Source organism: Micropterus salmoides, unplaced genomic scaffold, assembly GCF_014851395.1.
Source record: "Micropterus salmoides isolate LMB-PRFRI ecotype aquatic unplaced genomic scaffold, ASM1485139v1 Ms_hic_scaffold_14, whole genome shotgun sequence".
Lineage (NCBI taxonomy): Eukaryota > Metazoa > Chordata > Actinopteri > Centrarchiformes > Centrarchidae > Micropterus > Micropterus salmoides.
Window position 1 is genome coordinate 18,914,927 of NW_024040485.1, and position 25,618 is coordinate 18,940,544.

At 42.0% G+C, this 25,618-nt stretch overlaps 2 protein-coding genes across 4 annotated transcripts; one reads left to right on the top strand and one right to left on the bottom strand.

Annotated features, from left to right (window-relative positions):
* Nucleotides 1-9: 9 nt before the first annotated feature.
* gpsm2 (G protein signaling modulator 2) lies at nucleotides 10-9,737 on the bottom strand. 2 transcript variants are annotated; one of them, XM_038719268.1, is made up of 16 exons: nucleotides 9,518-9,737; nucleotides 8,675-8,713; nucleotides 6,566-6,930; nucleotides 4,138-4,359; nucleotides 3,918-4,053; nucleotides 3,653-3,792; nucleotides 3,417-3,540; nucleotides 3,141-3,256; nucleotides 2,563-2,718; nucleotides 2,370-2,478; nucleotides 2,104-2,233; nucleotides 1,940-2,016; nucleotides 1,604-1,792; nucleotides 1,343-1,502; nucleotides 1,028-1,218; nucleotides 10-854 (listed from the first exon to the last, which is right to left on the bottom strand). In XM_038719268.1, exons 3-16 carry the CDS (start codon nucleotides 6,628-6,630, stop codon nucleotides 672-674), a joined length of 1,998 nt encoding a protein of 665 aa, XP_038575196.1. In that variant the 5' UTR covers nucleotides 6,631-6,930; nucleotides 8,675-8,713; nucleotides 9,518-9,737; the 3' UTR covers nucleotides 10-671. The 2 variants fall into 2 exon arrangements, with proteins under 2 accessions (XP_038575196.1, XP_038575197.1); XM_038719269.1 differs by lacking the exon at nucleotides 6,566-6,930.
* Nucleotides 9,738-9,889: 152 nt separating this feature from the next.
* On the top strand, nucleotides 9,890-22,144 carry LOC119902888. 2 transcript variants are annotated; one of them, XM_038719270.1, is made up of 23 exons: nucleotides 9,890-10,271; nucleotides 10,816-10,859; nucleotides 10,989-11,246; nucleotides 11,678-12,879; nucleotides 13,028-13,102; nucleotides 13,189-13,345; nucleotides 13,770-13,918; nucleotides 13,994-14,053; nucleotides 14,204-14,337; nucleotides 14,447-14,639; nucleotides 17,185-17,327; nucleotides 17,662-17,826; nucleotides 18,140-18,299; nucleotides 18,502-18,596; nucleotides 18,733-18,938; nucleotides 19,040-19,154; nucleotides 19,333-19,515; nucleotides 20,094-20,200; nucleotides 20,335-20,478; nucleotides 20,602-20,706; nucleotides 20,972-21,086; nucleotides 21,476-21,644; nucleotides 21,767-22,144. In XM_038719270.1, the coding sequence occupies exons 3-23, from the start codon at nucleotides 11,042-11,044 to the stop codon at nucleotides 21,932-21,934; spliced, it is 4,050 nt and encodes a 1,349-aa protein (XP_038575198.1). In that variant the 5' UTR covers nucleotides 9,890-10,271; nucleotides 10,816-10,859; nucleotides 10,989-11,041; the 3' UTR covers nucleotides 21,935-22,144. The 2 variants fall into 2 exon arrangements, with proteins under 2 accessions (XP_038575198.1, XP_038575199.1); XM_038719271.1 differs by having other exon boundaries at nucleotides 20,975-21,086.
* The last annotated feature ends 3,474 nt before the right edge of the window (nucleotides 22,145-25,618 follow it).

Genomic DNA, 25,618 nt, shown 5'->3' on the forward strand with positions numbered 1-25,618 from the left:
AACATTTTGAAAAGTCAAAACAAGATGCCTACTGTACATTTATTCCTCTGACCTCGTTGAAACAGTTAGTACAAAAGAGCATAAGTAAGGACTGTACACCGGTTAAATTCATTATTTTACCAGTTTGCTAAAAAATTCCATTAACTTTGACCCTGGTAACTCTTAAACCAAAAACCAAATACCCGCCCTCACATACAAACAAAATACATGGAAAGAATGCTGTACCTCTGTGTCCACACTGACTCAAGTCACCACTGTGAGCATTACCACATTACTTCGTAGTGGTAGGGACGGCAGTTAACAGAATCATAACAATCATTAACAGTACAATGAATACAAACATTAATGCAGTTGTGTATTGAAAAATACACATAGGGTGAAATGAAATTACGAGGACAGAATCATGACAAACAAGGATAAAAAAACAAAACACTTTTGTCCCTGATACTAAAGAGTTTTTGTTGGTGCAAGTTGTGCGAAACAAGTTCTTGTTAGATTGAGATTTTTCCATACTGTATACTATATACAATCACTGACAGTGCTTTTTGTCCAAAAGGAAAAATGTAAAAGAGACACGGGTTTCTTCCCAGTGACCACCGACTGTTTAGTCACACAGCTGTCCACACCTTCATGAGATAAAAAACCTAAACCCTATCCCTTTAGTGCTTTGTTCAGTTGGAGCTGGAGCTGGGCCTGGCAGTAGTGTTTGCTGCAGAAGGCAGGGTGACACGTTGCTCGTCCATTCGTTTGGCCTGAGAACGCATGATGAGGCTGAAGAAGTCCTCATCTGGTACAGTGGGCCCTCGGACAGGAGGAGGGGGAGGGGCACAGCGCTGGTCATCCAAACGGGACCCCTGGTAGAGTTAAGAGGAAGGAAGAGATCATTAGTTTGAGATTTGTTTTTTTTTTATGTTCTTGTTTAGAAAGGCACATTATATCTTCTTGTGTATTAAATGCACTGTATGCTTATCATTGTGAGGGAAACTGCACTTTTTCTTCAGCCACTACATTTGGTCATATCAAGTACCTGGCATTTGACAAGCATATCGAAGAAGTCGTCGTCAGGCTCGGCATTGTCAGCATTGGCCATCAGGTGGCTGAGCACGGCCTGGTTGCTGTTTTGATTGAGCCTGAGGCCGGGCAGGCTTCCCCCTGCTGCTGAAGATTCCTCTAACCGCCGGCCTGGGATGCCTGAGACGTTGGCAGAATCCGATACAGCTACAGAGTTTAAGAGAACAGAATTGCCAGAGGAGATTAACAGCAGCAAAGTTTTATTTCAGTATGAAAAGGAAGATACACTGTGGGAATTGCATGACTCTTGAGTGTGAAGGTATGGACTTACATTTCCTGATGGCTCTGGGAGGCGACTCCGGACCACTGTTTAGTGATAACCTGCTGCCCTTATCCTGTATTGAACAGCGTTGGTCATCCATACGGTTGCTCTGGAAACGGCTCAGCAGATCAAAGAAGCCCTCGTCTCCGAGCATGTCCGGACTGAGTCGCTAAAGAAGTACAAAAACACAAACATGTTGTCCTTATTTGACAACAGCTGTAGGAGACTAAATGAGGTCTCAGCATATGTGTGGTTATCGGTTGAATGTACCTTCTGTGGTCCCTGTGCTGCTGCCTGACTGGAGTCCAGCATGTTGCTGGTGTCCTGGAGGACCTTACTGGAGCCACTGGTCTTGTACTTCTTCCCACGCAGGCGACTGACAAAGAACAGCTTGGAGGAGGTCTTAGCCAGCGAGGGTTTGGACTGTTTGGTCAGGATGTCGCTGTTCCACTTTTGACCCTTCAATACACAGGAATGGATTAGTTACCACAATGCAGAAGGAAAAGAGTTTAAAGACGCTAAAAAGAAACGCAAAGCCTGGAGAAGATAAACCCTCCAATTATCTGTGGATTGTGCACTTCATGTGGCAGGACAGATGTTCATTACATTCATTTTGTCTGGGGTGAGTTTCATCAGCTCCAGGTTCTCCATGCTGTGTCTTCGGCTCATTCTGGGCCTCGCTCCTGAAACACAAACAACATAAACATCTGTTATACTGTGCAAATTACACAGTTACAACAACACATACAACTTATAACTGACTAACTTACCATGCAGGTTGTAGTCTATATCCTTATTCTCTGACAGAGTGGAGTTATTCGTGCTATAACTCAGACCCAGAACCATCTGGAGATCAGAAACATTCATACGAGCCGTCAGCTCCCCGCTTCTGTCTCCAGTCTGGGAAAAAAAAAAAAACACACATACACAGAGGGAGATTAGTTTTCTCCACTGCTTTATTGTAAAGGAGAAGTCACAGACAGAAGAATGTGTCAAAGAAACAAACCGCTTTCATTTATTCATGTATGTTATGTACCTCTTTGCAGATCTCCAGGTGTTTCTCAGCAAAGTGCATGGCTTGGTCATGATTCCCCAGTGCAGTGTGAGCATTTCCAAGACTCCAGCATGCACGGCCCTCCCCAATCCTGCGTCAAAAACACATTTCAATACATCAGCATGAATGTTCTTCTTCCTAAAGCAAATTTGTGTGTGTGTGTGTGTGTGTGTACCTGTCATTGAGGTCCTGGGCTATGATGAGGTGCTTGAGATGGTAGTCTATTGCTCTCTCATAATCCTGGAGAAGTGTGTAGGTGTTTCCCAGACTGTAGCAGGCTTGGGCCTCCACAGCTCGATCCTTCAACTGCCTTGCCAGCTGCAGTGTCCTCCTGACAAACACAGACATGCTGGTTCAAAACAGTGCAGAGAGGCCTCAGTGTTTGCCTCTGGCTTCCAAACATGCCACAGGCTTACATTCCCAGAAGCAGCACAGCCTGGGAACACAAGATATAATGTCAGACACGAGGGAAGGGAGCGTTTGGTCAATTAGCCCAAATCACATTACCTTGCGAGGCAGCTGAATTCAGAATTTGGCAAGATCATGCGAGGATCCAACCCTTTTTTGCTACATAGCTTCCCCTGAATATATATTTGAAACACTATGGGATAGCTCCTGGAAACAGTATTGCCAAATCTCTACCTGTGGACACATTTTGGTGGTTGCACAGTATATACCATTATATCACCCACCCCAACTTTTTATATACAGAAAATGATTGATGTAAAAATTCATATGTGAGCTGTGGCTTACTTGTAATGCTCTGCTGCTACTTCAAATTCTCCCAAAAAGATATAGGCGTTCCCCAGATTGCAGTACGCCCGTCTCTCTGCCGAGCGGTCGCCAAACTCCTTAGCTATGAGCAAACGCTGTTCAGAGGAAGAGATATAGAAACATATTTTAGCATTTCTTTCAGAATAACTGTAATTACAGAAGTAACTGAGTGGCATTTATAATGCTAGTTTATGCAGCGTGAAGACTTTACAAATATTCTTTCAGAATGAAAGGCTTTTTAGGGTCACACCACACCTGTTCGTGAGAAGCTACAGCTCTGTGAAAGTTTCCCAACAAGTAGTGCGTGTTGCCGAGGTTACCGTAGGTTCGACCCTGAGCGGCGCGATCCCCAAGCTCCTTCACTATCGCCAAGTTTGCCCTGTAGATACACATCCAGTCAAATGCAATATAATTTGGATAATAGAATTAAATTGTATCATTAAAATGTCGCCCACACATATTCACAAGCACCACACTGCACAGTCACTTACTCATAGTACTCAGCTGCCTTCCTCAGTGCCATCATGACCTCCTCTGGGAAATCTCCAGGCTCAGCTCCACTCCAACAGATACTTTTGCCTTTGGCATGGTACACATTCCCAAAGTTATACAGAGCTCGTGCCTGACCCACCTAACACAAATCCAGGAAAAACAGGTCAATGCTGACATTTAATGTCTTCTGAATGCCCTCATACACTACAAAATATTCTACAGTACACATTACCACCAAAGTGCTTGAATATTGTGCTGCCACACCTTGTCATTAATGTCTCTCGCTATGTCCAAGTGCCTCTGACAGCAAACCACAGCCTCGTCAAACCGCCCCAGCACCTTTAATGTGTTGCCAAGGTTTCCACTGGCTTTGGCTTCTCCAAGCAGGTCACCAATTGTCCTACGCAACACACATTATGTTAGTATTAGTAAATATAGTAATCATCTGTCAGCATGGTTGAGGGGTTCTTGTTGTAGGTCCAACCTGGTCAAGGTGAGGTCATGCCGGTGGAACTCCAGGGCCTTAGCGTAGTCATGCAGGTGGAAGTAGGCATTGCCCAGCTGGCTATAGATGGCGCTGAGCACCTGCAGGTCCTCTGTGCCCACCTGCATGGCAGCTTCAAAGAAGGAGACGCCTGCTCTGTAGTCGCCCGCCTTACAGAGCCGCTCACCCTCCAGCGCCAGCTCCAGGCAGGACACCTCCATCCTACAGCAGACAGAAGCGGAGTTAGTCCGTCAGGTGATCAACAAGGATCTGGCTTGCTGTTTGAAGTGGTTCAGCTTCAAAAAAACAATTTCCACTGAGCAGCACCAAAGTATTACAGACAATAATTTAGGACCAGTATTGAAGAAAGTTGTTGAGAAATAGCTCTTCTCTGGCTGAAACCTACAGCCAACTGACTGGACTCTACTCACAACCAGGGAACAAAACCTCTCTCTAAGCAAAGGCTTTCAACAGGGAATGTTTAGCTACTTCCTTCCACCTACAGAGAACAATGGCTCAAACTGGGGTTTGTTTGCTGTGGTAGAGCTCACATTCTTTTGACATGCTTCAGAAAGTAAAGTGGGTTCCCTTTACAGTAAAATAAAGCAAAGATTGGGTAGAAATGTTTAACTATACTAATGTTCATCATTTTGTGTTCAGAAAAGAAAGAAAAGATTCTGTATATTTTAGCCTATTAACTGCAAGCTGTATCTACTTCACATGATATCAACTCCAATCACTTTCCATCTTACCATAGGTTTTTACATTCATTCCTATTATACAGGCATTGATTTCAGTACTTTGTTACCAAATGGCATCAAAATGAACTTCCAGAACTTTTATTCAGTTAGTAACATTTCTCATGAGATTGTGGTAATGCACCTACAGCAAGGACTGTTTTGAAAACACTTAACTATGTCAGTGTGTTTACAGATGTCCCAAAATAACGTGGAGTTACATATGAGGTTAGGCTCGGGCGTTTCAAGGCCGGATGAAAGGAGTGTCAGACAATGGCTGGTGGCTTATCTGCAGATGGATTATCTTTAGATTAAGTGGCATATTTGTGCAAAGCAAAAATTGTTAGTCTGCCAACTTTTGTTTTTCAGGAAACAGTATTGTGGGGAAGAGATCGGCTTCACACAAAGTCTTTTCAGTTTGTTTATCTCAAGCTTTCCTCCTGTAGCCACCCAAGGTTTTGTCTGAAAACTCTTAAAAACTGACCCAGACTCATTTAAAACACACAATCTTGTCTACATGCCCCACAAGAAGTAATCCCTAACATAGTCTATGGTGTGCTATTAAAATGACACAAAAACACCAATCAAAGTAGTTTGTCGGCTAGGCTATAATTTGTGAACAAAAGCAAACATGGTTCTCTGAATAGTCCAGAAATCTCAGCAGTTTTAGGCCTCAAATTAGAAAAGCCCACTTTTTATTTACTAGCAGGTTAAGCAACATACTTTTCCAACACTGTAGCTGTGGCAAATGCTAGCCTACCTGCTGGCTTTTCGTGTCTTACAACAACAACAACAGCACATGGAACATCTGAGAGGCATCTACCGAGGTTTCCACTGGAAAAACTTCCAGGCTGCAGCTCCTCTTTGTCATTGCTCATCTGACGTCAGAGTTATTTTAGCATCACGTGCTGGAAAACTTTCAAGGAGACGCGTGTGATGTTGCACAGAATTAACTTCCAGGGAATGGCAGCAAGTAAACTGCTCAATTGGCATTTTCTCGGCTAATCTGCTTGTCTTTCTTTCAAGCTCTCTCTTCTGACCTGGTCACCTGAGATTGCACCTGTCGAGTGTGCACCCGACAGATTACAGTGCTGGTGAGTGCTAAGTAGCTTTACTAGAACTGTCACACAAGCAGACTCTGGCGGTAGTATCCACTGGGAAAAACAGACATTCTCCCGCTATATGGACGCCTACTCTATCCAAACAAGTTGGACACACATGTGGTGAAAAACAAAGCAAGCAGTGATGAATTTTTCAGGGCTTGTTAAATATTGAAGCTAACTGGACGTCACACCTGCTGCCAGAGCTCTTTGCCTGGATATATAGGGACAGCTGCCTGATGCTTTTTTTGGGAAACTCACCTGCCTTTAATTAGCAAATTCATAGAGAGCACAGTGAAAAGGGGCCTCCCACTCTATAATTTGCATTAGGCCTCAATTTTCAGTTCAATATTACACATAATACCGCCACTTCCTCAACAAGGTAACACCAAATAATTTAATACCGTATCAGTTACTTAAGAACAAGCATTAAAATAACTACACATACAATAAATATAAAGAGGTCTTTCTTCTAATAACCAACAACTTCATTTAAAGTCCTTTCTAAAACTCCACAATGTTCAAAAGGAAAAGACAGCCAGGCAATCTACTCTACAACCATACCTTAGTTGAGAGAGAAGAGATTCCTACCTGTAGCGAACATGAAAGGACTGCTCCTCAGGTCCCGTGCTAACCACTGAGCCACTGGTGTCCATTGATGTACATAATATGAGGGACAATCCCAGTTTCGTTCCCGAAAAAATGGTTGCGTTTAAAAACAAGAGCCAACCAGAAAGAAAAAAAAATGTTTTTGCTAAAAGGAGTTGGACAAGAGGAGGTCAACCAAACAAAAAGTCACCCAACGTGGTCAGGTCTGCGAGTGTCTCTCTGCTGAATGTTGATAGGGGAAGGTAACCCCATGAGTGTTTGGACAGAGCTGCTGCGTCAGTCCACACGGCTGCTTTCATATACTGTGTGTTTTTGCGTCACTGCACTTCAATCTCCTCGGCCGCCCTCTGTGAAGAGAACACAAGATGCTGTATGTGAAGCCTCATTCTGGCCACACGGTGCCATGGCAACACCAACCAAACAGCGGCGTGCACAAGTGGGGCAGGCAAGAAGTGAGAGAGAAGGGCGGGAATGAATGGACGGGGGTCATCACAGGCAAGCTGTCAATCTAAGACTGTGATTCTAAGACGAATCAATTCATCCAAGCTTGGACATGTGTGTGTGTTCTCTAAAGTTGCTAGAAGGTGAGCAAACTGAACACCACAAAAGGCAACATTTGCAAGCAGAGGTGGCAGGAAAAATACCATCTTCAAAGTGTGTAAATGCAAATCAGAGGTAGCCACTGAAAAGAAAGCAACCAGCTACCTGTTGCATGATTTTTTTCATGAAAAAAAAAGTCACAAAATTAAAACTGAAGCCCTGAAAAAATAATAATAAAATTAACCTGCTGTGTGTAGACACCTTCCACCAAAGGAAAGGAAAGGACAGTGATAAGCAAGCTACATGGATAAGATAGACAGCACCAGACCAGAGCCAACCATTACCTCATTTCTCCATGAGGTCATAGCAGCCACACCCATTTGTCCCCCCAAAGTTTAACCCTTCAGCAGCGTCCCCCAAGCAGTGCACGTACTTAAAAACCTTTCAGAGCTCGTTACAACCATAAAACACATAGCACTGGTGCATAAATTGTATTTCATTTTATAGATGCGACACATCCACCAATGTGTCCCTGAGTGAGACACTTAACCCCTAGTTGCTCCACAGGCATGCGTGCTTGGATAAAAAAATCAGCTAAATGACTGTAATGTAATGTAAATCAGGCATTGTACGTGACCACTTCTGTGTTCTTTATATATATATATATAGGCAAGTGGTATGCTAAATTGCCTCCTTATGTTGCCCCCCCCTCCAAAAAAGTAACCTGTAGAAGAATGTATAAGTTTAATAATATTAATAATTATAATCATATCAAAATATTGTCAGATATAGTCAGATAGTTAGTTGCAAATCTTTCAAACAGATGACATCCAAAACAGCAATGACGCAACTGTTTTGCAACAACTTACATTTATTCATTCAGCTGACGCTTTTATCCAAAGCAACTTACAATTGCTATACATGTTAGAGGTCGCACACCTCTCTCACACCAAAGGCATGTGTCCATACATATATATGGAATGCCTATGTAATGTCAACCTGTCTGAAAAGGTAAAAAAAAAAAAAAAGAGTAGAATAAAATCATCTCTTTGCACACCTTGTTCTGCTTGCTGCTGTGTGAACTGTTATAACACAATCTAAGCGGGGCTTTGGAAGTCGGTGCAGCACTCGTGTTCCTGCTCATTATTATAATCACCCATTAGTGTGTGCCAGTGTTCGTGCAGCCTTTTCCACCACTGTATGCCAACTGGCTGTGTTTAAGAGAGACATTTTCTGCTCGCAAAGCTACAGTGAGCATGAACAACAGTGTAAGAGGAAGAAGTGATGACTTAAGGCACATCAAAGGAAACAAGAGGTTGTTTTTAAATGACAGCTTCACAGGAGGTAATCACTGACTCTTGGACATGATTTCATCTTAAACACACTGCATCTATTTTCTTTGTGCTTACAGCCCATTGATGTGGTAAAATGACTACTGGCACTGACAGCAGAATCTAAATATGGAAACACCACTCGGCATTACACCATGAGTCAGCAGAAACCTACACCAAAACAAAAAGAAGAAACTACATTAAGTAATGGGATACTGACCGGTAATTCTTCCTCACAGGAACAGGATATCTGGAAAGCCTGCAAGGAAAAGTGTTGTGATCATGAATAACTTTACATCTAAATGAAATGGTGCAGTACATTGTTATTTATGTTTGTGTATGAACACTTGTGTATTTTACCTTTCATGATTATGAACACTATGATACAGACCTGATATAACAATAAACTTGACTTGTTGGTTTAGTACACTAGATGACATGCTCAGTCGCCAGTTTATTGGGTACACATACTGCATACATATATACATTTCTTTTGCTAGTAGGGCCTACATAATAAACCAGGTATTCCTAATAAATAACACTAAATGAAGGAAGACAAAATATCATATACAGTTCCCCTGTATAATACATTTCAACAGCAACCTCCATCTATAGCCTCCAAAATACATGAATAAACACCTTTCTAAAACAGTTTCAGCAAAAACTAAACATTTTAGTTTTAGCTAAGTGTAAGCTATGTTTGTAATTCTTACAGATGTTTCATATGATACCAATAATAAAAACAAACTACAACACCACTAATCCGAATTCCGAGATACTGATCAGTAACGTTGACAGTTGAACTTCTGCTTAATTTAGCTAACTCGACAATGGACACATTCCTGTCAGTGTGAGCTCTATTCAGACAGATTTTAGCGCTACTCTTCCATGAGGATGCTTGAAAGAGAGGACTACAAACACCACATTTACATGATGGCACTACTACCAGAAGTTTAACGCCAGCTCGAAGCCACAAACTCGGGCAGTGAATTCATCTCTCTCCGGTTACAGTATCACATCCAGATAAAGATTAGCTAGTTAGCATGTTAGCTTCTAAACTTACGTTAGACGATCCAGTTCGAACAACGGATACTTCTCCTCTTCTTTACTTTCTCACAAGAATAAAAACCTAGGTCCGTTTGAAAAAACGGATGGCTGTAGTGTATTTATATACTGTATTATATCCAGCCTAACACTACATTATCCTTTAACTTTTATAAAACTTGGATTTTAACTTCTATGAGAAAAAAGTAAAGCCTTACGGCTGCACTAGCGTATGTGTTTTCGCCAAGTAGCCAATCAGAGGGCGACATTCAAAGATAACCACGCCCCCAACTACAGTTATTGGACCAATGGATTTGAATAGAAAAGACATGACGTGTTGTCATTATTTATCTGTCAGTAGTAGCTTAAGACTATCATTTATGAAAATGTCACACACCTTTATAAACCTTTTGTAAATTAAGCACAAAGTATGTATATCGTTAAAGGAGGTGAGGTCGTAAATTCCCCCTTACTCGGTCCTCTTTAAAGATGTAAAACGTAAAGTACTTTACTTAAAATAAGTAAATTACTGAGGTCAATTGTCCACCGTTACCTAGCACCCAGACTCTGCCTGTACAGCTGCCAGTCCGGCTCCAGACGCTCAGCGCTGCCGTGTTAGACTGGCTACATTATTAATGATGCCACAGAAAATAAACCTGTCCGGGAAGCCATATGTAAAGAAAAAAAGACCGTAACACTGTAGCTAACGTGGCCGTGGATTGGAACAACTTGAAACTAACGTCGTACTGCTGAAGGACCAGTTCAAAACCCCAGTAAGTTACCGCCACAACATCACAACATGAGACTGAACATTTAGCACAGAATAAACTTACTCAAACTGAATTTTGAAATAGCTTTTCTGACAGTCTGACTCTACAGTGTTGTAGCCTATGTTTCACAATACACACACGTCTTTAACTTACTAGCGGTGGAAAGAAAGCAAGTACGTTAATATTGTACTTTTACTTTATTGCATTTATTTGACAGATGTAGCTACTATACTTTACATGCAAAACATATAAGCTTATAAAATACGATGCAATGTTATAGATTAAACTACTCAACATTATTACACAATATTAACTCCCTCAACCATCGACATTAACGTACTACTAACGTGTTGATGAATGCATAATAATACTACTACAAGCATATCATTTTTATAATAGCCTAATATAACACTGACAGGGGCCTTTATGCTGATAGATACTGACAACACTTTCACTTAACTAAGATTTAAAATGCAGAACTTTTACTTGTAATGGAATATTTTTAATTACTTTTATTTATGTAAACTTGTTCCTCTGTTTCTCACAGATTCTTTCACCCATAAACATCACTCACGCTAACACCTGACACAGGTATCTCACACAAACCTCTGCCCACACAATGCATTAATAATTTACAGCTTTACACATTTTCATCCAATGTTGTCATCTCACAAGTTGCGTTGCTAAGTGATGAACAGGTGCGCCATCCTCTTTTCTTAGCCCCCTGTCTTAACAGGTGAAGAGAGGTTGTAGCATTTTCTGCTAAAGTGGCCATGGAGGGAGATCCAGAGGAATCCGATGAGGAGGTTCAGAGAGAGGACAAACCCACTGTGCTTTGGGAGAAGTGCATTCAGCAGAGTATCTTTGTTGATCTAAGTGAGGATGAAAGTCTCCACTTGAGTGATTTGGAAAGCTCCTTAGCTTTACATCTGTCCCAGGCAGAGTCTGCTGCTTCTGAGGCCAGCATCCATCTCAGTGGTAAGTCCTGGAGTCGAGGAGCTTTTTCTGAACCATACATCACACTGTCTGAATAATTCGATATAGTGTTATAACACATGTGTAGCAAAGTTTGCATTCAAGCAATAGTTTTTCTCACAGATCATTAGTGGTGATTGTAGGTTTGGACATGCATTTCAATTTGAAAACAAGGGGAAAGACTTTGTGGTGCACTGTTAATGTGATACAACAGTAATGAGGGAAATCTAATAATAATATTTTTTGGCCGCTTCCATTCTTTTCTGGTGACATGTAATGTGACTGAATAGTTAGGCAAACAGTATACATGTAATGTTGGCACAGTCGCAAAGTAAATTGAAACTGTCATTGACACATAAATGCAAAGACTGAGGCTTAAAGAATCTATACAACCCTCTAAATAGGTATTTATGTTGTTGGTGATCTGTAATTAGCAGGGAGCGCAGAGCTGTCTCCCTTGGATGTCACCTCGTCAGAGTCTAGTATTGTCAGCAGTCAGAGTGAGAGGGTGGTAGGGAGCAAGACCAGCAGCAGCAGCATATTGCATGTGTCTGCACAAAGACCAAACACCATGCAAGATGAGATCCCCTTAAACCAGAGGTATGAGGACCCAGAGCAAAATACAAGTGATGAGGATCAGGATGACCTACCTTACGATGGTGACCTTGGAAGCCTGTACTTCAACCAGGCAGCTAACTCTGAGAGCAGTATGAGCTCTGATGGAAGAGAAACTGTCCATGCTAGTCCAAATGTTCCTGGTTTGCTTGAATGTCATACAAGAGATAGAGATGATACCATTGAACACTTGGTTTCCGCTGAGAAACCAGCAACTTTGTCGCAGGAGGATGCCAACACCAAACAGGACAACTTGTTTGATGCTTCCAAGCCAAGCGAAGTTGCTCCGTCATGCCCCTACCCGGAAGACATTAACCAGTTGTTGCTGCGACACTTCTCTCAGGAGGAGTTGCTGTGGACGGGTAGGCTGATTGAGGCGGAGACCCTGCCGGAGGTATCCCTGCTAGAGAGCGTGGATGACACAGTTTATAGCTGGGCTCCAACACAAAAGACCACAACACTTAATAGTAACCGCTCAGAGAGCCCTGCTTATAATTCTGAGAAAAATCTGATTATCTGCTGTGACAGGACTGATGAAAAGAGTAATACAGTATCCAGAGAAGATGAAGAAGCAGAAAGGGAAATTGATAATGTCATCTCTGCTGCTACTGACAGCATTACATCCAGCTCTGCAAGTATAAACTCAAAACACTGCAGTGAGGATACAAGTGCCGTAGATGTAGTGAAGCAGGAAAGGGCAGAAGAGGAAGATCAGGTTCAGAGAGCCCCACTTGTGCGCACCAGGTCCTTCAGCGAGATGAAGTATGGCCAAGGCCAAGTCCATTACAAACTCCCGGATTTCTCCAAGGTTGCCCCCAGGGTGAAAATCCCCAAAGCTCCAAGTGGTCCAGCCAGACCTGTCCCTCAGAGCCCCACCACCATGCACAGAGCCCAGCCCTCTCCGGTGATGTTAGAGGTGATCAGCAGAGTCCTGGAGGATGCAGTCCAGCCATCAGAGAAGCCCTACATCTTCAAAGACGAGGACAAAGAGACTCCTCCAGCACTAGTGCATCACCTGCAGGTAGAAAGCATTCTGAATTTACTCTTCACAGTGCTCCTCTACCTACACCTTTTGGTTTCTTTTACTTGTATATCCTCAAATAGTAATAAATATAAGTGCTGTGTATAGGACATAGGACTAACATTTGTCTCGTTCCATATTTCTTCAGGCTGAATATGATAAATTACTAACCAAATATGCTGAGGCAGAGAACCTTATAGATCAAATGAGACTAGGGACCAACGTAAGTAGGCGTGTGAGAAATCAGTTATAATTTCATAATGTCATATTTTCAATGCAAGTTTCAAATATGTGTCTCTCGTTTCACAGACTCAGCCCTCCTCAGATTTGATGCTTGACTTAGAGTGTGATGATGACCATAAGGGAAATCCTCAACCTGTATTTGAGGGAAGCCATCTTGGATCCTTGGCTCCTCACCTTCCCCCATCAGATACGTCTCTGTGTCTGACATCTGATATTATGACAGGTAGACGCTATGCTTCACTACCTGCAAATTGCGCTGTGAAGTGCAACCTGTTTCCATGGAGACTAATGGGGTCAGATGACACTATTCTAGTTGCACAAACATCTTTTCTTTGCTTTTGGAGCACTTTTATTAGGTAGAAAGCAACGGCTGTGAACTGGACAACCTAACCAAACTAAAATAAATCACTTTTTGATTTCTATATCATAGAACTCTCTTAACTGTATGCATCATGTGCAATTTTTATTGTTCACAAAACACAAATAACAAATTCTTTGCATGTTTATGCTGAAAATATAAAAAATTAGTTACGCTTAGTTTCTTAATCTTTTGATTTCACTTTTCCGTACCAATCAGACACTCCATATCAAGGATAATTTTGCTAATATGTTCAGGCTGTATCACTGAGGTCTTGCTTTGTTTTTAGAAAACCTTGGTGAAAAAGGAGAAACAACCACCCATAGCAACATTAAGGAGGCGAACACAGCTTCCTCCAGCCAGCATGAAGTGGGTCCCAGTGATGGGGAAATAATGACTGTTGAGCTTAAAGACATCATCAACCAGTTCATGGAGAAGGTAAGTTTACATATGTGTCAGGATTTAGGTACCATTAAATGCACATCTAAAACCATTTATGAACCTTCTATTCAGGTAGAGGAACTCAAATGGAGTGTAAGCAACATGTCAGTGAGCACAGCAGAACAGCAAATGGTATGAATTGTTTACTTCCTATATCTAGTTCAATACTCAGAATAACTTGATTTTATGTCTGAGATGCATTATAATTTCTGAGAGCAGTAGTTTTTTTCTTACCCCTCTTTCGTCTTCATGTGCATTCATGTAAAATGTATGTATTGTTAGATGTTGAGGAGCATTATGGAGGCTCAGGACCAGCTGGAAAGAAAATACATCAGTAAGAAGGAAGAGCACAGAGCTCTGGAGATGCAAAACTACATGGGCCTGTCCAGGAACACTGGCACCTTTGACCCAAACAGGTTAAAGAGACCTCACTACTGCACACATGTGAACATGTATCATGTTAATTGGTCCATTCATGTATGTGTGTGTGTGTGTGTGTGTGTGTGTGTGTGTTAAAACGTGCAGGCTGGTGGAGGGAGACATATTCAGGATAGGGATGCACCTTGAGGACATAAAGGACATGATAGACAAAAACGTGTGTGAGCAGATTTCTCCACCCCACTCATCCTCCACTCCCGCACCCATGAAAGACATGCTGCATGTACAGTCCAGTCCTCTCTGCATGCCCGCACCCTCACCTCCACCATCGCTGCATGAGGTAATCAACAATACACCCATCGCCTCACTCACAACACTCACTAACCTTCACAATTTTTCGCCACTCTAGCGACGGGGCGTTCCATCACTTTGTCCACAGTGAGATATCTCAACAAACATTGGACAGATTGTTTTAAAGTTTTGTACAGACATTTATGATCTTAATGGTCAAAAAAGTGAATGATATAATAAACTCACTGTTAAGTTGCCATAGCATAACTTGTGTTACTAAATGATAGTGATTTATTTATTTTTAGATTGTGGACCAGCAAATACAGCAATATAAAAATAACTGTGGATCAAACACAGCTGTTTTGTCTCAAACAGCTATCCCTGCTGCTAGAGTGTTCACTGTGGTGCCATTTATTTTGTACTTTCCTACAAAGATCAAACTATAAAGCCACTTTATCATTTCAAAGATTTCACATTTGTTTATTCAAGAAAAGTCAAGTCAAAAGAGTGACGAACGATAAACAATAAAGGGGGTCAATGCTCAGTTGACAGGTCTTGTCACTCTAGTGCCAGCTGACTTTGCTTTATCTTTCTGGGACCTTGGGCACACTTTGTATTTTCAGTTAATTGACCTCCCCAACTTCAGTGGTTAGTTTCTGCCTCAACTCCATCTCTTTCTTGAGCATTTGAATGAGCCACAATATGTCGAGGAAGAGAACTTTCTCCTTCTTTTCTTCCATTTCCAGCCTGATGGCAATTGTATTTTGCCTTATAGCTAAATGGTGCTCTGGCACTCTTTTCAGCTGCCAATTCTTGGCTGTCTCGTTCTGGTGCGTCAGGATGTTTTGCTTCTTGAGCAGCTCCACAATTTCCTGTTGGAGACCATCCTTTTCCTTCTTCTCTGCCATGTACCTGTTGGCCACGTCCTCGATGCTCTTCTTGTTATCAGAGCACCTCTTTGAGACCTCGAGGACCCTTTGTTTATGCTCTACTTCTTTACAAAGTGCCTCTGCCACCTTGACCGCCATAAATGTGTCTGCCTCTGTCTGGACCCTTAATTCTGTTTCCATCTGAAGGAGCTGTTTCAGCTCCAGAATTTCCAGGTGGTGGTCTTTCACCTTTGTTTTAAGTTCAGCATAGAGCATTTGGTCTGTAACTGAGGGCTCATGTTATGCATCTCCTCCAGTTTCTGCATAAGTTCATCTGCAACGTCAATAGCCTTACTTGCTTTGGCCTCTGCCCTCGCCCCACCTCTTTTTCTCTACTTCCATCTGGAGCTGGTGTTGAGCTCTGTAAGGTTTTGACCAGGTGACTCCACGGCTAAGGAGACCACCTTCACACTGGTCACCTTGTCAGCGCTCAGCGGTGTAAACTCTCTGAAGCTTTTTCATCAGTTTGTCAATTTCTTGATGCAGGGATACTTTATTCTTCCTCTCTGCTGTGAGCTTATTTTTGTAGTGCAGTTTTATCTCCGTGTTTTCCAGTTAGAGGTCATTGTGGTCACTGCAAAGGACCCTGAACTCATTCTCATACATCTGGAAGAGGTCCACGATGTGCTCGTGGCTCCTCAAATCCTCCATTTTCTGATATTTTTAGTTAGGTCACTGAAAATGCTTGTCTGTACTATAACTTAATGAGAGCTATGTCTTACAATAAGTGTCTGTAATGAAGACCTGTAGGTTTGCTTTGTGGAAGTGCTGATATCGAACTGCTGACAGACAGTTTATGTACTCCGGTAGAATTCTAGAACATTACACATTATAATGATATCATTAAGAACTCTGGGATTGTGGCTTTGTATTGATTCAGTAATATAAAAAGACATTAATAAACGTTGCTGTGCAGTGATTAAACAATATGTCATCATTATGCCTAAATTTTCCCTCTACTCCTCAGCGTGATGGAGCTATTTTACAGTTAAAATGGTTTTACCTGCATCCTAACTATTAGCTAAAATGTTAAAACATACCCTTTTATTGTGACATTGCCCCTCTGTGTCTGTCCAAGCCTTTTTATAAAAAAGTTATCACAACCAGTAGAACTGACGCCTACATACTATGAAAATGCAGGTTTCAAATATACATTGGTTGAAATTGTCAGCAGGACATATTGATATATCTATCAATTTTTTGGATATATAGTGTTGTGTGTTCTGATTATTTATAGTGTTTAAATTACCTAATTTACACTGTATATTTCATTTAAGTTTTGCTTTAATAACATTGTTTCTTATTTCCTGGTTTATACTTTAACAGGTTAGTTTAAACTGAAATATTTCAACATCAGAAGGTTGACATTTTCGGAGTGAAATGCTTTGACAACTATTGGATGAATCACCATGAAATTTGGTACAGATATTTGTGCTCCCCACAGATGAATCATGACATTTTGATACCGTCAAAATGTCTCAATCCAATATTTCTTATGTTAATATGAGATACTCCAGCCTGGACCGGTAGAAGCTCATTTGTAGCATCCACGCCCTGCATTCATAATTTGTGATCAATTCTCTCTTGGAGGAAATGAGTGTGTGTTGGTATGTGTGTGTAAGATTACACTAACCGCAAATTATCTGACTGGGTCTCATGTTTCAGGGACTAAGTGCAGGTTTTTCTATTGCGGGTTACAAGATGGAGACACGTAAAGAAAAAGAAGTGGAACAAGCCAATGAGGTCCATCGAGGTGATGGATTACAGCGAAGCGGTGAACGCATAACAACTGACTGCCGCCATTCAAGGTACTTGTTTAAATGTTTTAAAAGCTCAAGTAATATTTCTCTTTTGTTATGTAGCGCAATGTTTGGTCTGATTCGGATTCTGTCGTGGATTCTATAATTTAAGTAGATGTTCTGGCTTAGATACATAAATATAATACACCACTGTTGTGTATGTTTTATTGTCACCATTGTGGATAGCTTTTGAAATGTTTGTGGTGCTTGCATGTGTGTTGGTGCACGAATAATAGGTATAGTCTCAGCCTTCCTACAGGCTGATAGCATTTCAGGTGCACTGTTGGTGTTAGGTTCCACTGAGTGTTTGAGCAGCTGTGTGCAGGTTTTCTTCTCTGTCCAGTTTCAGGAGCTCATTGTTGTCTTTGGAGGGTCTGGAAATCCAGACAGCTGAGGCTGAAGAGGAAAGGAGCTCTGCTTTGTCAGAGCTGATAGATGACAGTAACATCTTAGCATACTTAAGTGGAACCAGCTCATCCTCAAGACAGAGGCAATGGACACCCGACAGGTCAGTATGATATCAAAGTCCATATAAAAGCGCTAACTGTGACTCAACTGACTCTCCGTTGTTGCTTCTATTTAGTGGTTTGCTCTTAATTAATTAATGGCTCATACAAGAAATCCTATCACAGTGTAAGAGACCTACTTTTACATACTGTATGTATTGTCAGTCCATAAATATAAAGCATGTGCTGTACCAAGAGGAGTTACCTTTATCATGCAATGCTTTTCAGGTCATGCTCTTAAAATACTACTTAAATTCCCCTCATCTCCACCACACAAACATTTAAATTTCTCACTTGTTATTGTTGTTGCTGCAGTCATAGTGCTCCAGATAGTTTCCTGAGCCCAGTGGGTAAATGTGATCTGGGTGAATGTGTGAGTCTGGCTGTGGAGGTCTCCTCTTCCCCTGATGCACCCCGAGACTCAGCCACCCACAGCCTCTCAGAGTCTCCACTCAACACCTCATCTGTATCACAGGTCAGTCACAGACAATAGTTGTTTGATGAGTTTAGTCTCTGCTCATATACCACTGTGGAGTCTTCCAAGCCCCCCATCTTAGTTTATCATGTAATGTTTGATATACAACAGATTTTCAGGGATGCTGTTTAAGTTACAGTGGTGTGTAGGATTCATAGGCTACTTTATTTGAACTGATTGTTTTGTTTTTTCTGGGGTGCAGAGGATTGTGAGCCCAGAGACAGACAGTGGATTTGGGAGTTCCTATTTGAATCAATCAGCTTCTGGACCATTTCAACAAAATCTGCTCACACAAAGGTAGACGGCAACAATAAAATATTTTTTGAAGTAGTTTGTAAAATGAGCTCCAGTAGATTACCGAACGACGGCTACTATGTGCATATAACACGGATCTAATTTAACAATAACTCGAGTTTGAAACTCCCATCTACAGTGTGCAGTCCCAGAATGATGGTTTAAGTAGCTCAGACAGTGAGGGCTCCTGCTCCAACCTGCAGACAGCCATCCATTCAGTCAGCCTCACCAGCCCACAGTGGGCTCGTCCCCACCCATCTGTGCAAACACAGTCCTGTGTTACAGCAGCGGCAGTGGAGCGGTGGGTAGAGAGCACCACTAAGGAGCCTTCAGTCAGGCTGCAGGGTGAGCAAATCCTTACTTCATCATCAAGAAGTTCTCTTTTTATTTCATCGTAACTGGTCAATACTGAAATGATGACAACTTATTCACCACTGACCAAACAGGATCTGAATGCAGCCTTCCTGCCCAGCTCCATCACCACATGTCTGAACCTGTACTCGGCATCACCATGACTACGGAAGAGAGAGGCAGACCGCTGTACTCCTGCTCTTGTAATAGGCCAGTATATGCTAAGGAGCAACCAGTTTTGGTGGTTGACTGCCACACTGCTGAAAACTAGAACTTTAAACAGTTTATTCTAATTTTCACTATTTACACAGTGAATATCTGTGTGTGTGTGTGTGTGTGTGTGTGTGTGTGTGTGTGTGTGTGTGTGTGTGTGTGTGTGTGTGTGTAGTGAGGCTATCCTGGCCTTGCAGTCAGAGGTATCCAGGCTGAAGAAGGACCTTGAGGAGGGCTTGGTCCAGCTGCCTCACCTGACAGAGAAGATGGACTATCTCACCTCCAAATACAGACAGGATCGTCAGGAGCGCAGGTCAAAAACCAAATCCCGGACCCACCACAGACCAGCCTGCAACAGGTGGGGCAGTGATCCTGCTGGTATTAGTGGAGGACTTGAAGGACAACCGGCATTGCTGGGGTGTACAGTGATATTTGGTTGCTATTTACGATTATTAATTGAAAAATATTTAAACATGCCAATTGTCCAAGTTGTCCAATGCCAAGAGTCCAAGTTGATGTTTTCAAATGTTTTTTTTTTTTTTTACCAAAGGTTTTGTTTCGTTTTACCAAAATCAAAAGATATTCCGTTTAAAGTGATATACACTGATATACACTATGACCTGGATGACTGAGAACCTTCATCCAAAACCTCCCATTTGAGAAGCTGGGAAATTGTAGCATTTTTCTTTTCTTTTTTTTGGTTGATAAATGACTTTAACAATAAATCGATTATCAAAATATCAAAAAATGATTTTCCCTTAAATAAACCATTGATTAATCGACTAATTGTTTCAGCTCTAGTGAAAAGCTTGCATGAGAAATACAGATGCTTTCATCTAAAAGTCCAGGATAGGCATTCAAAGTCCGGTCATGTTCTTTTTTACTCATGATACAGTTGTTATTGTGACCCTTTTTATATTTTATTCTTACATCTAGTGTGTGGAAGCCATCGAGTAGCAGACAGAATGTGAGCAATCTCAGTTCCAGTCAGGTGTGGATAGATAACTGGATCTCTTCAGACATGGACCCCGGCAAGAGCAAAGGTACCACCACCACCACCACCAAAACATGCTAATAAGCTAATTGAAGCAAAACATTTTCAAAGTGTGTTTCTACATCTATGTCTGTGTATTTCCTTCATTGTCTACTATGTTTTTTTTTATCATTTTCTCTTCAGGGACAGACAGTGGTGACACAGCTGGCTCTGAGAACATGTTGCAGTTCCACAATTCACCTGTATGGGACAGGCGAGGCAGCAGCAGTGTACGCTCGGCACCTGAGTTTCGATATAAACTTCAGGGGGCACTGCAGTCCAGCAGAGGTCAGAGCCATAGCTATTTTTTACAGTAAAGTACACACCCAAATTGTTTCTTTTTTTATGTTTATCATTTACATGGGGATATTGCATCCAAAATGGGACAGCATGTGTGTTATACTCTGTCAGGGTCAGAGGGACATGGCTCAGTGACAACGTCTGGTCTGACCAGATCCATTTTAAAAGGAGGGAAAGAGGAGGCTTCTGACAGCCATACCAAGCAGAGACCACAAAGTGAGTGATTCCATGTTTACAAGGTCAACATTTTGTTGTCAATTTACACATGGCAGATGTCAACTTACTTTTTCCATAATAGACAAATTAGTTCCAGAGCATCTACTTGAAAACCACAAGGGTAACAGCCTGGACATAAACAGCAGGCAGACAGTACATTACGATTCATCATAAAAAGCCTAAATTGTAACAACAAAAAATTATAATATATGTAGTATTGTATTTTATCTTTGTACAAGTTGTTGTGTCGTGTTTTCATGGTCAGCAGCTGTCATGGAGAGTTTGTACTGCAAGGAGAGGTGGTCTCTTTTCTCTTCTCCGTCTCTTCAGAAGCCCCTTCTCCAGGTCAGCTATGGCTCCTCCAGCAGCCTGCCTGCCAGGTAAACACATCTTATGATAACTCAAAACACATCCCTTACTGAAACAGACAGTCTGTGTGGAATGTATTGTCTCTCCATGTCAGACTGGCCCCAAGCCTGCCGGTTTTTAAATCACGACTTAAAACACATTTTTATTCCTTGGCTTTTAATCTGGCATGAGAACTGTATGTTGTATTTGTCTGGTGTTGTATTTTTGTCTATTTATTGTTTCATGTCAATGTACAGCACTTTGGTCAACCTGGTTGTTTTTTAAATGTGCTTTAGAAATAAAGTTTGATTGATTGATTGATTGATTATTAGCAGTTTGAGTTTCCAAAAAAAAAGTTAGTGAGTTATATAATTCTATTAAAGCGGAATCGTGATTTCTCGCTCTCTATCCTCAAATCCAGCTTTAAAGTCAGGGAGCGACCACTGCAGTCCACGTGCCATCAAAGAAAGCACTCTACCCAGTCAGACACGGCACTCCTGCCCAGTAATGTGTACTTCCAGCGGACAATGTCTCCAGTATCGGTGCCCACAAAGACTGGCATCAGGACAGGCAGACGCAAGGGGAACAAGGTGAGATGTCTTTCCACATGCATGTGTGCCGACTATACTGAAATTGCTCCCTGTGTACAAGGACATCTGCTGTGTATCTGCTTCATGGTCAGCTCACTGGAAAGTTTCCTGTTGTTTTCTAGGAGGAAGAAATGAACAGGAATCTAGACCAGGCTATTGAGGTGGCCCGCAGTATTAAGAGGACCACTGACCAAATGGCCAAGAGACTGTCAGCTGACCTGGCCAAGGCTCAACTCCACAGGAAAGTGCTCAAGATGCAGCCACAAGGGGGCAGGAAATACCAAGCATAACAATCAGGGTCCAGATCTGTAATCATCAATCTGCTAGCCCTTATAATACCTGATACTGATGACTATGTAGAATATATCTTTGTTGGATTTTGAGTTATTTAAGGACCTGTTTGTGTTAAGTTGTTGCCTTTGTACATGCTTGTAAATTTTTAATATGCATAAAAGTCTGAAATCACACTGTGAAAATACAATTTGGATTTTATAATCTCACCGGTTTTGTTTAATCTTTGAGGGTTGTTTTTAAAACAAATTGATATTTTTGTTGATTAGCAGCATTTTATTTATATTGAATGCCATTATATTATGATTTGAAGTCTTTAAGGCTCCTTTATTCTTTGAAGAAAGTGAAGAAATTATATCCCCTATAGTAGATAAAATTCTTTTCTAACATGAGTATTTTAATATAAGGCAAATATTACATCAAAACAGCTCAAAATATTGCTCAGACCCTTGTTTAGTATGACCTTTAGTTATCAGGCGTCATCAGTCAAACCATTCAATGTCACTTAGTAGGGAAGCAACAACCTTAAACTTTATCTTAACACTTGTCACCTTTTTATTTTACCTGCATCCTAACTGTTAGCTACCCAGTACACTAGGGGTGGGTATAGCATAGTATCGCGATATTTTGCAAGGCAATATCGTATCGTAACACGAACGTCAAGTATCGATCTTTTTTTATATAAATTGTACATGAGAAGTTTAGGCGGAAATGGGCGCGGCCTATACCAGGAGATTCAGCTCGATCCCCCGAACGCGTGGATATAAGGTTTTTGATATCCGCCTTTCATAGGCGGGAGTTCCAAGGCCAAACTCGTTGACCTTGCTTATAGCGCCCCCTAGAGGTAGAAGTTTGCAGATTTTTGCGCCTGAGTTACTTGCAGGGGCTTGTACCTACCCTATGAGTTTCGCATCCCTAGCAGTTACAGTCTAGGCTGCAGTAGTGGAATTAGTGGCGGAAGAATAAAAAATAAATAAATAAATAAAATTGAGAACGATTACAATAGGGTTCCCAGCTCCGCTGGTATTGGGAACCGCGATGCCTTGCATTCGCGGGTTCCCAGCCCACTTGGGCTTGGACCCCTAATAAGGGATGCTAGAGAACTCATTATTGAGTAATTGGAATATCACATACACATGGAAAACTCTTGTTATTTTACCTCTTTGTGATGATCAGATGACTAATATCAGAGATCCTTATGATATTCATGTCTTTATTTGAAGGAAGGGTCTAAGGGCTAATAGACCTGCAACCGGATATTGTGGTCATTCATTGCCTCTCTTTAAATGAAATTTTATAACTAGGAACGAGGACCACGTATCAAACACATCCCATTTCCAGTATTTAAGCACACCTTTCCCATTCTCTTTCCACTCCTGAACTCTCAGAGTCCTCTCCGTCACCTAAGATCCAACCTTTTGGTCACTTAGCAATCTATATTCTATCTATAATCTATATTCAACTCGACTCGACTCGCCTGAGGAGGGGGGAAGAATGCCTTCAGGCGAATGACTCAAAAGAGTCATCTCAAGGATGAAGTGATAACTTTTGGCAAACTTTTGGAAATGCAGCTCCACTGATCCCCTGTCATCACTGACAGACATGCAGGAGGGATGCACTGGCACTGAGATCCCCTGCCTTCTTGGCCAACACCAAAGCTAAGAGGAGCACCGTATTAAGAGACAAACCCTCCAGGTCCACCTGACCCAGCTGATTAAAGAGTGGCCCCGCAAGGCTGTCCAACACTGCTTGGAGGTCCCACTAAGAAACCAGGCAACAAGTAGGGGGCCTCAACCTTTGGACCCCCATAGAACATGCTTCACAAAATTATGGCTCCTAGGGCCATCCGAGGATCAGTTGCGAGAAGACAGTGCCCTCTGCCTGATGTAGAACTGTAGAAAGATACCCTACAGGCCACAGACCCACCACGGCTTGGAAACTACCTACTAGTACTAAAGCCAGAGATCGGACAGTGAAGCCGACCAAAGCCTGCATGGAGGGATCCATGTAGGCCCAAAAATGACCCTGTGACACCCCGTCGCACATGAGAGATGTAACCATATTGCTTAGATTAGAAACTCTCTGCAATCAAAAAAAAACTATCAGAGTAATCAGAGACGCTGCTTTGGTGTTTGACAGGTGAACCTTGTAGGTGGGCTGATTAAACAGTGACGATCCAAGTCAGACAAACACTTTTTGTTGCGCATTTATACAGCTACCAGAATTACGGTGTTTCTGCAGTTGTTCTACATCATTAAACCACAGTTATGCAGCGCGATCATGCGCAGTAGACGCTGGTGCCAACAGGAAGTGGCCCTGTAGTTGTATTTTATTGGTCCAAAACTGGCTTCACTGCTCTCCATTCAAATCAGCGGGGTGGCTTCGTCCAGTAATATACTGTCTATGCTGGCCACCCAGGCTCTCCAGTGTCACCATTATCATGACAGATGCTGCTTACATATAGCAGGCCAGTAGGCCAGACCGGGTGAGCTAACGCATCTACCCCCTAAGGGCGGGGCATCAATTAGCCTCAGGTAGAACCAAAGTGGAAACGATCAGCCACCGGTTGTCCAATTCGATTCTCTGATCCATTGCCAGAGCTGTGCGACTTTGTCTGGAGAGAGGCTCCAGTCCTTCTCAAGTGGACCCCCTCTTGACATCCTCTCTGACCCCGTGTTGAGGGCTTCCGGGATGTTGTTGCTTTGACAGGTGTGCAGTTATGGTGTGGAAGTCCAAGAGCAGCCCGAGGTCTGGCATCAGCTGGCTTGGTTGGAAGGCACTCTTGCTGCGATTGGTGGTGAAGCCCAACTGGCAGCATAATCCAGCAGGGTATGGGCTTCCACCTCCTGCCTGGACACAGTGAGAATCACCCAATTGTTGATGTAGGTCAGGAATCTCAAGGCCTTCTTCCTGTGTGGCTGAGTTTCCACACACTTGGAAAACTGGGCAGATCATTGAGAGGATAACAGTGACCAGCAGGCACATCGTTACCCCTGAAGCGGAGAAGCTAGGTCTTCTTCCTCAAAAAGAAGGAAATCCTGCTCATCATGGTCAGCCCATGGCTTAGGTCAAGCCATTGCCATTGGGGTGGTGATGGGGCAGTGGTTAAAACACAGGCCTTCAGTGTGAGAGACCTGGGTTCAATTCCCCACACATCCACCAATGTGTCCCTGTGCAAGACACTTAACCCCCTAGTTTATACCTCTGATATACTTAGCAATTGTAAATCGCTTTGGATAAAAGCTTCAGCTAAATGAAGTAATGTAAACAAGTAATGTGTACAACCTGAGAGTGTTCATTATCACTAACCTATTACTTACTTTTGTTTAAGTGAATTAAGAACAAATGGCTGACAGTTTTATGCAGTAAAAGTATTATAAAGCCATATTAATATTGTGATGGTGGAGTCTTATACAGTATGTATTCATACATACTGTATAAGACTCCACTCCATATCATACATACATATTCATACATTCTAGGTTGTAGCCAATATCAAAAAGAAGTGCTGTGATGTCTTTTGACCCAAAAAGGACTGGAAGACACTGCACACATGCATGCAAGTGCAAGTAATACATCTGCAGCACACACACAGTAAGACTTACCATCATGTGAAGTGTATAACAGCACAAATTTGTGTTCAATAATTTCCATACAATACTGTATTTAAAATGTCTTTTGAA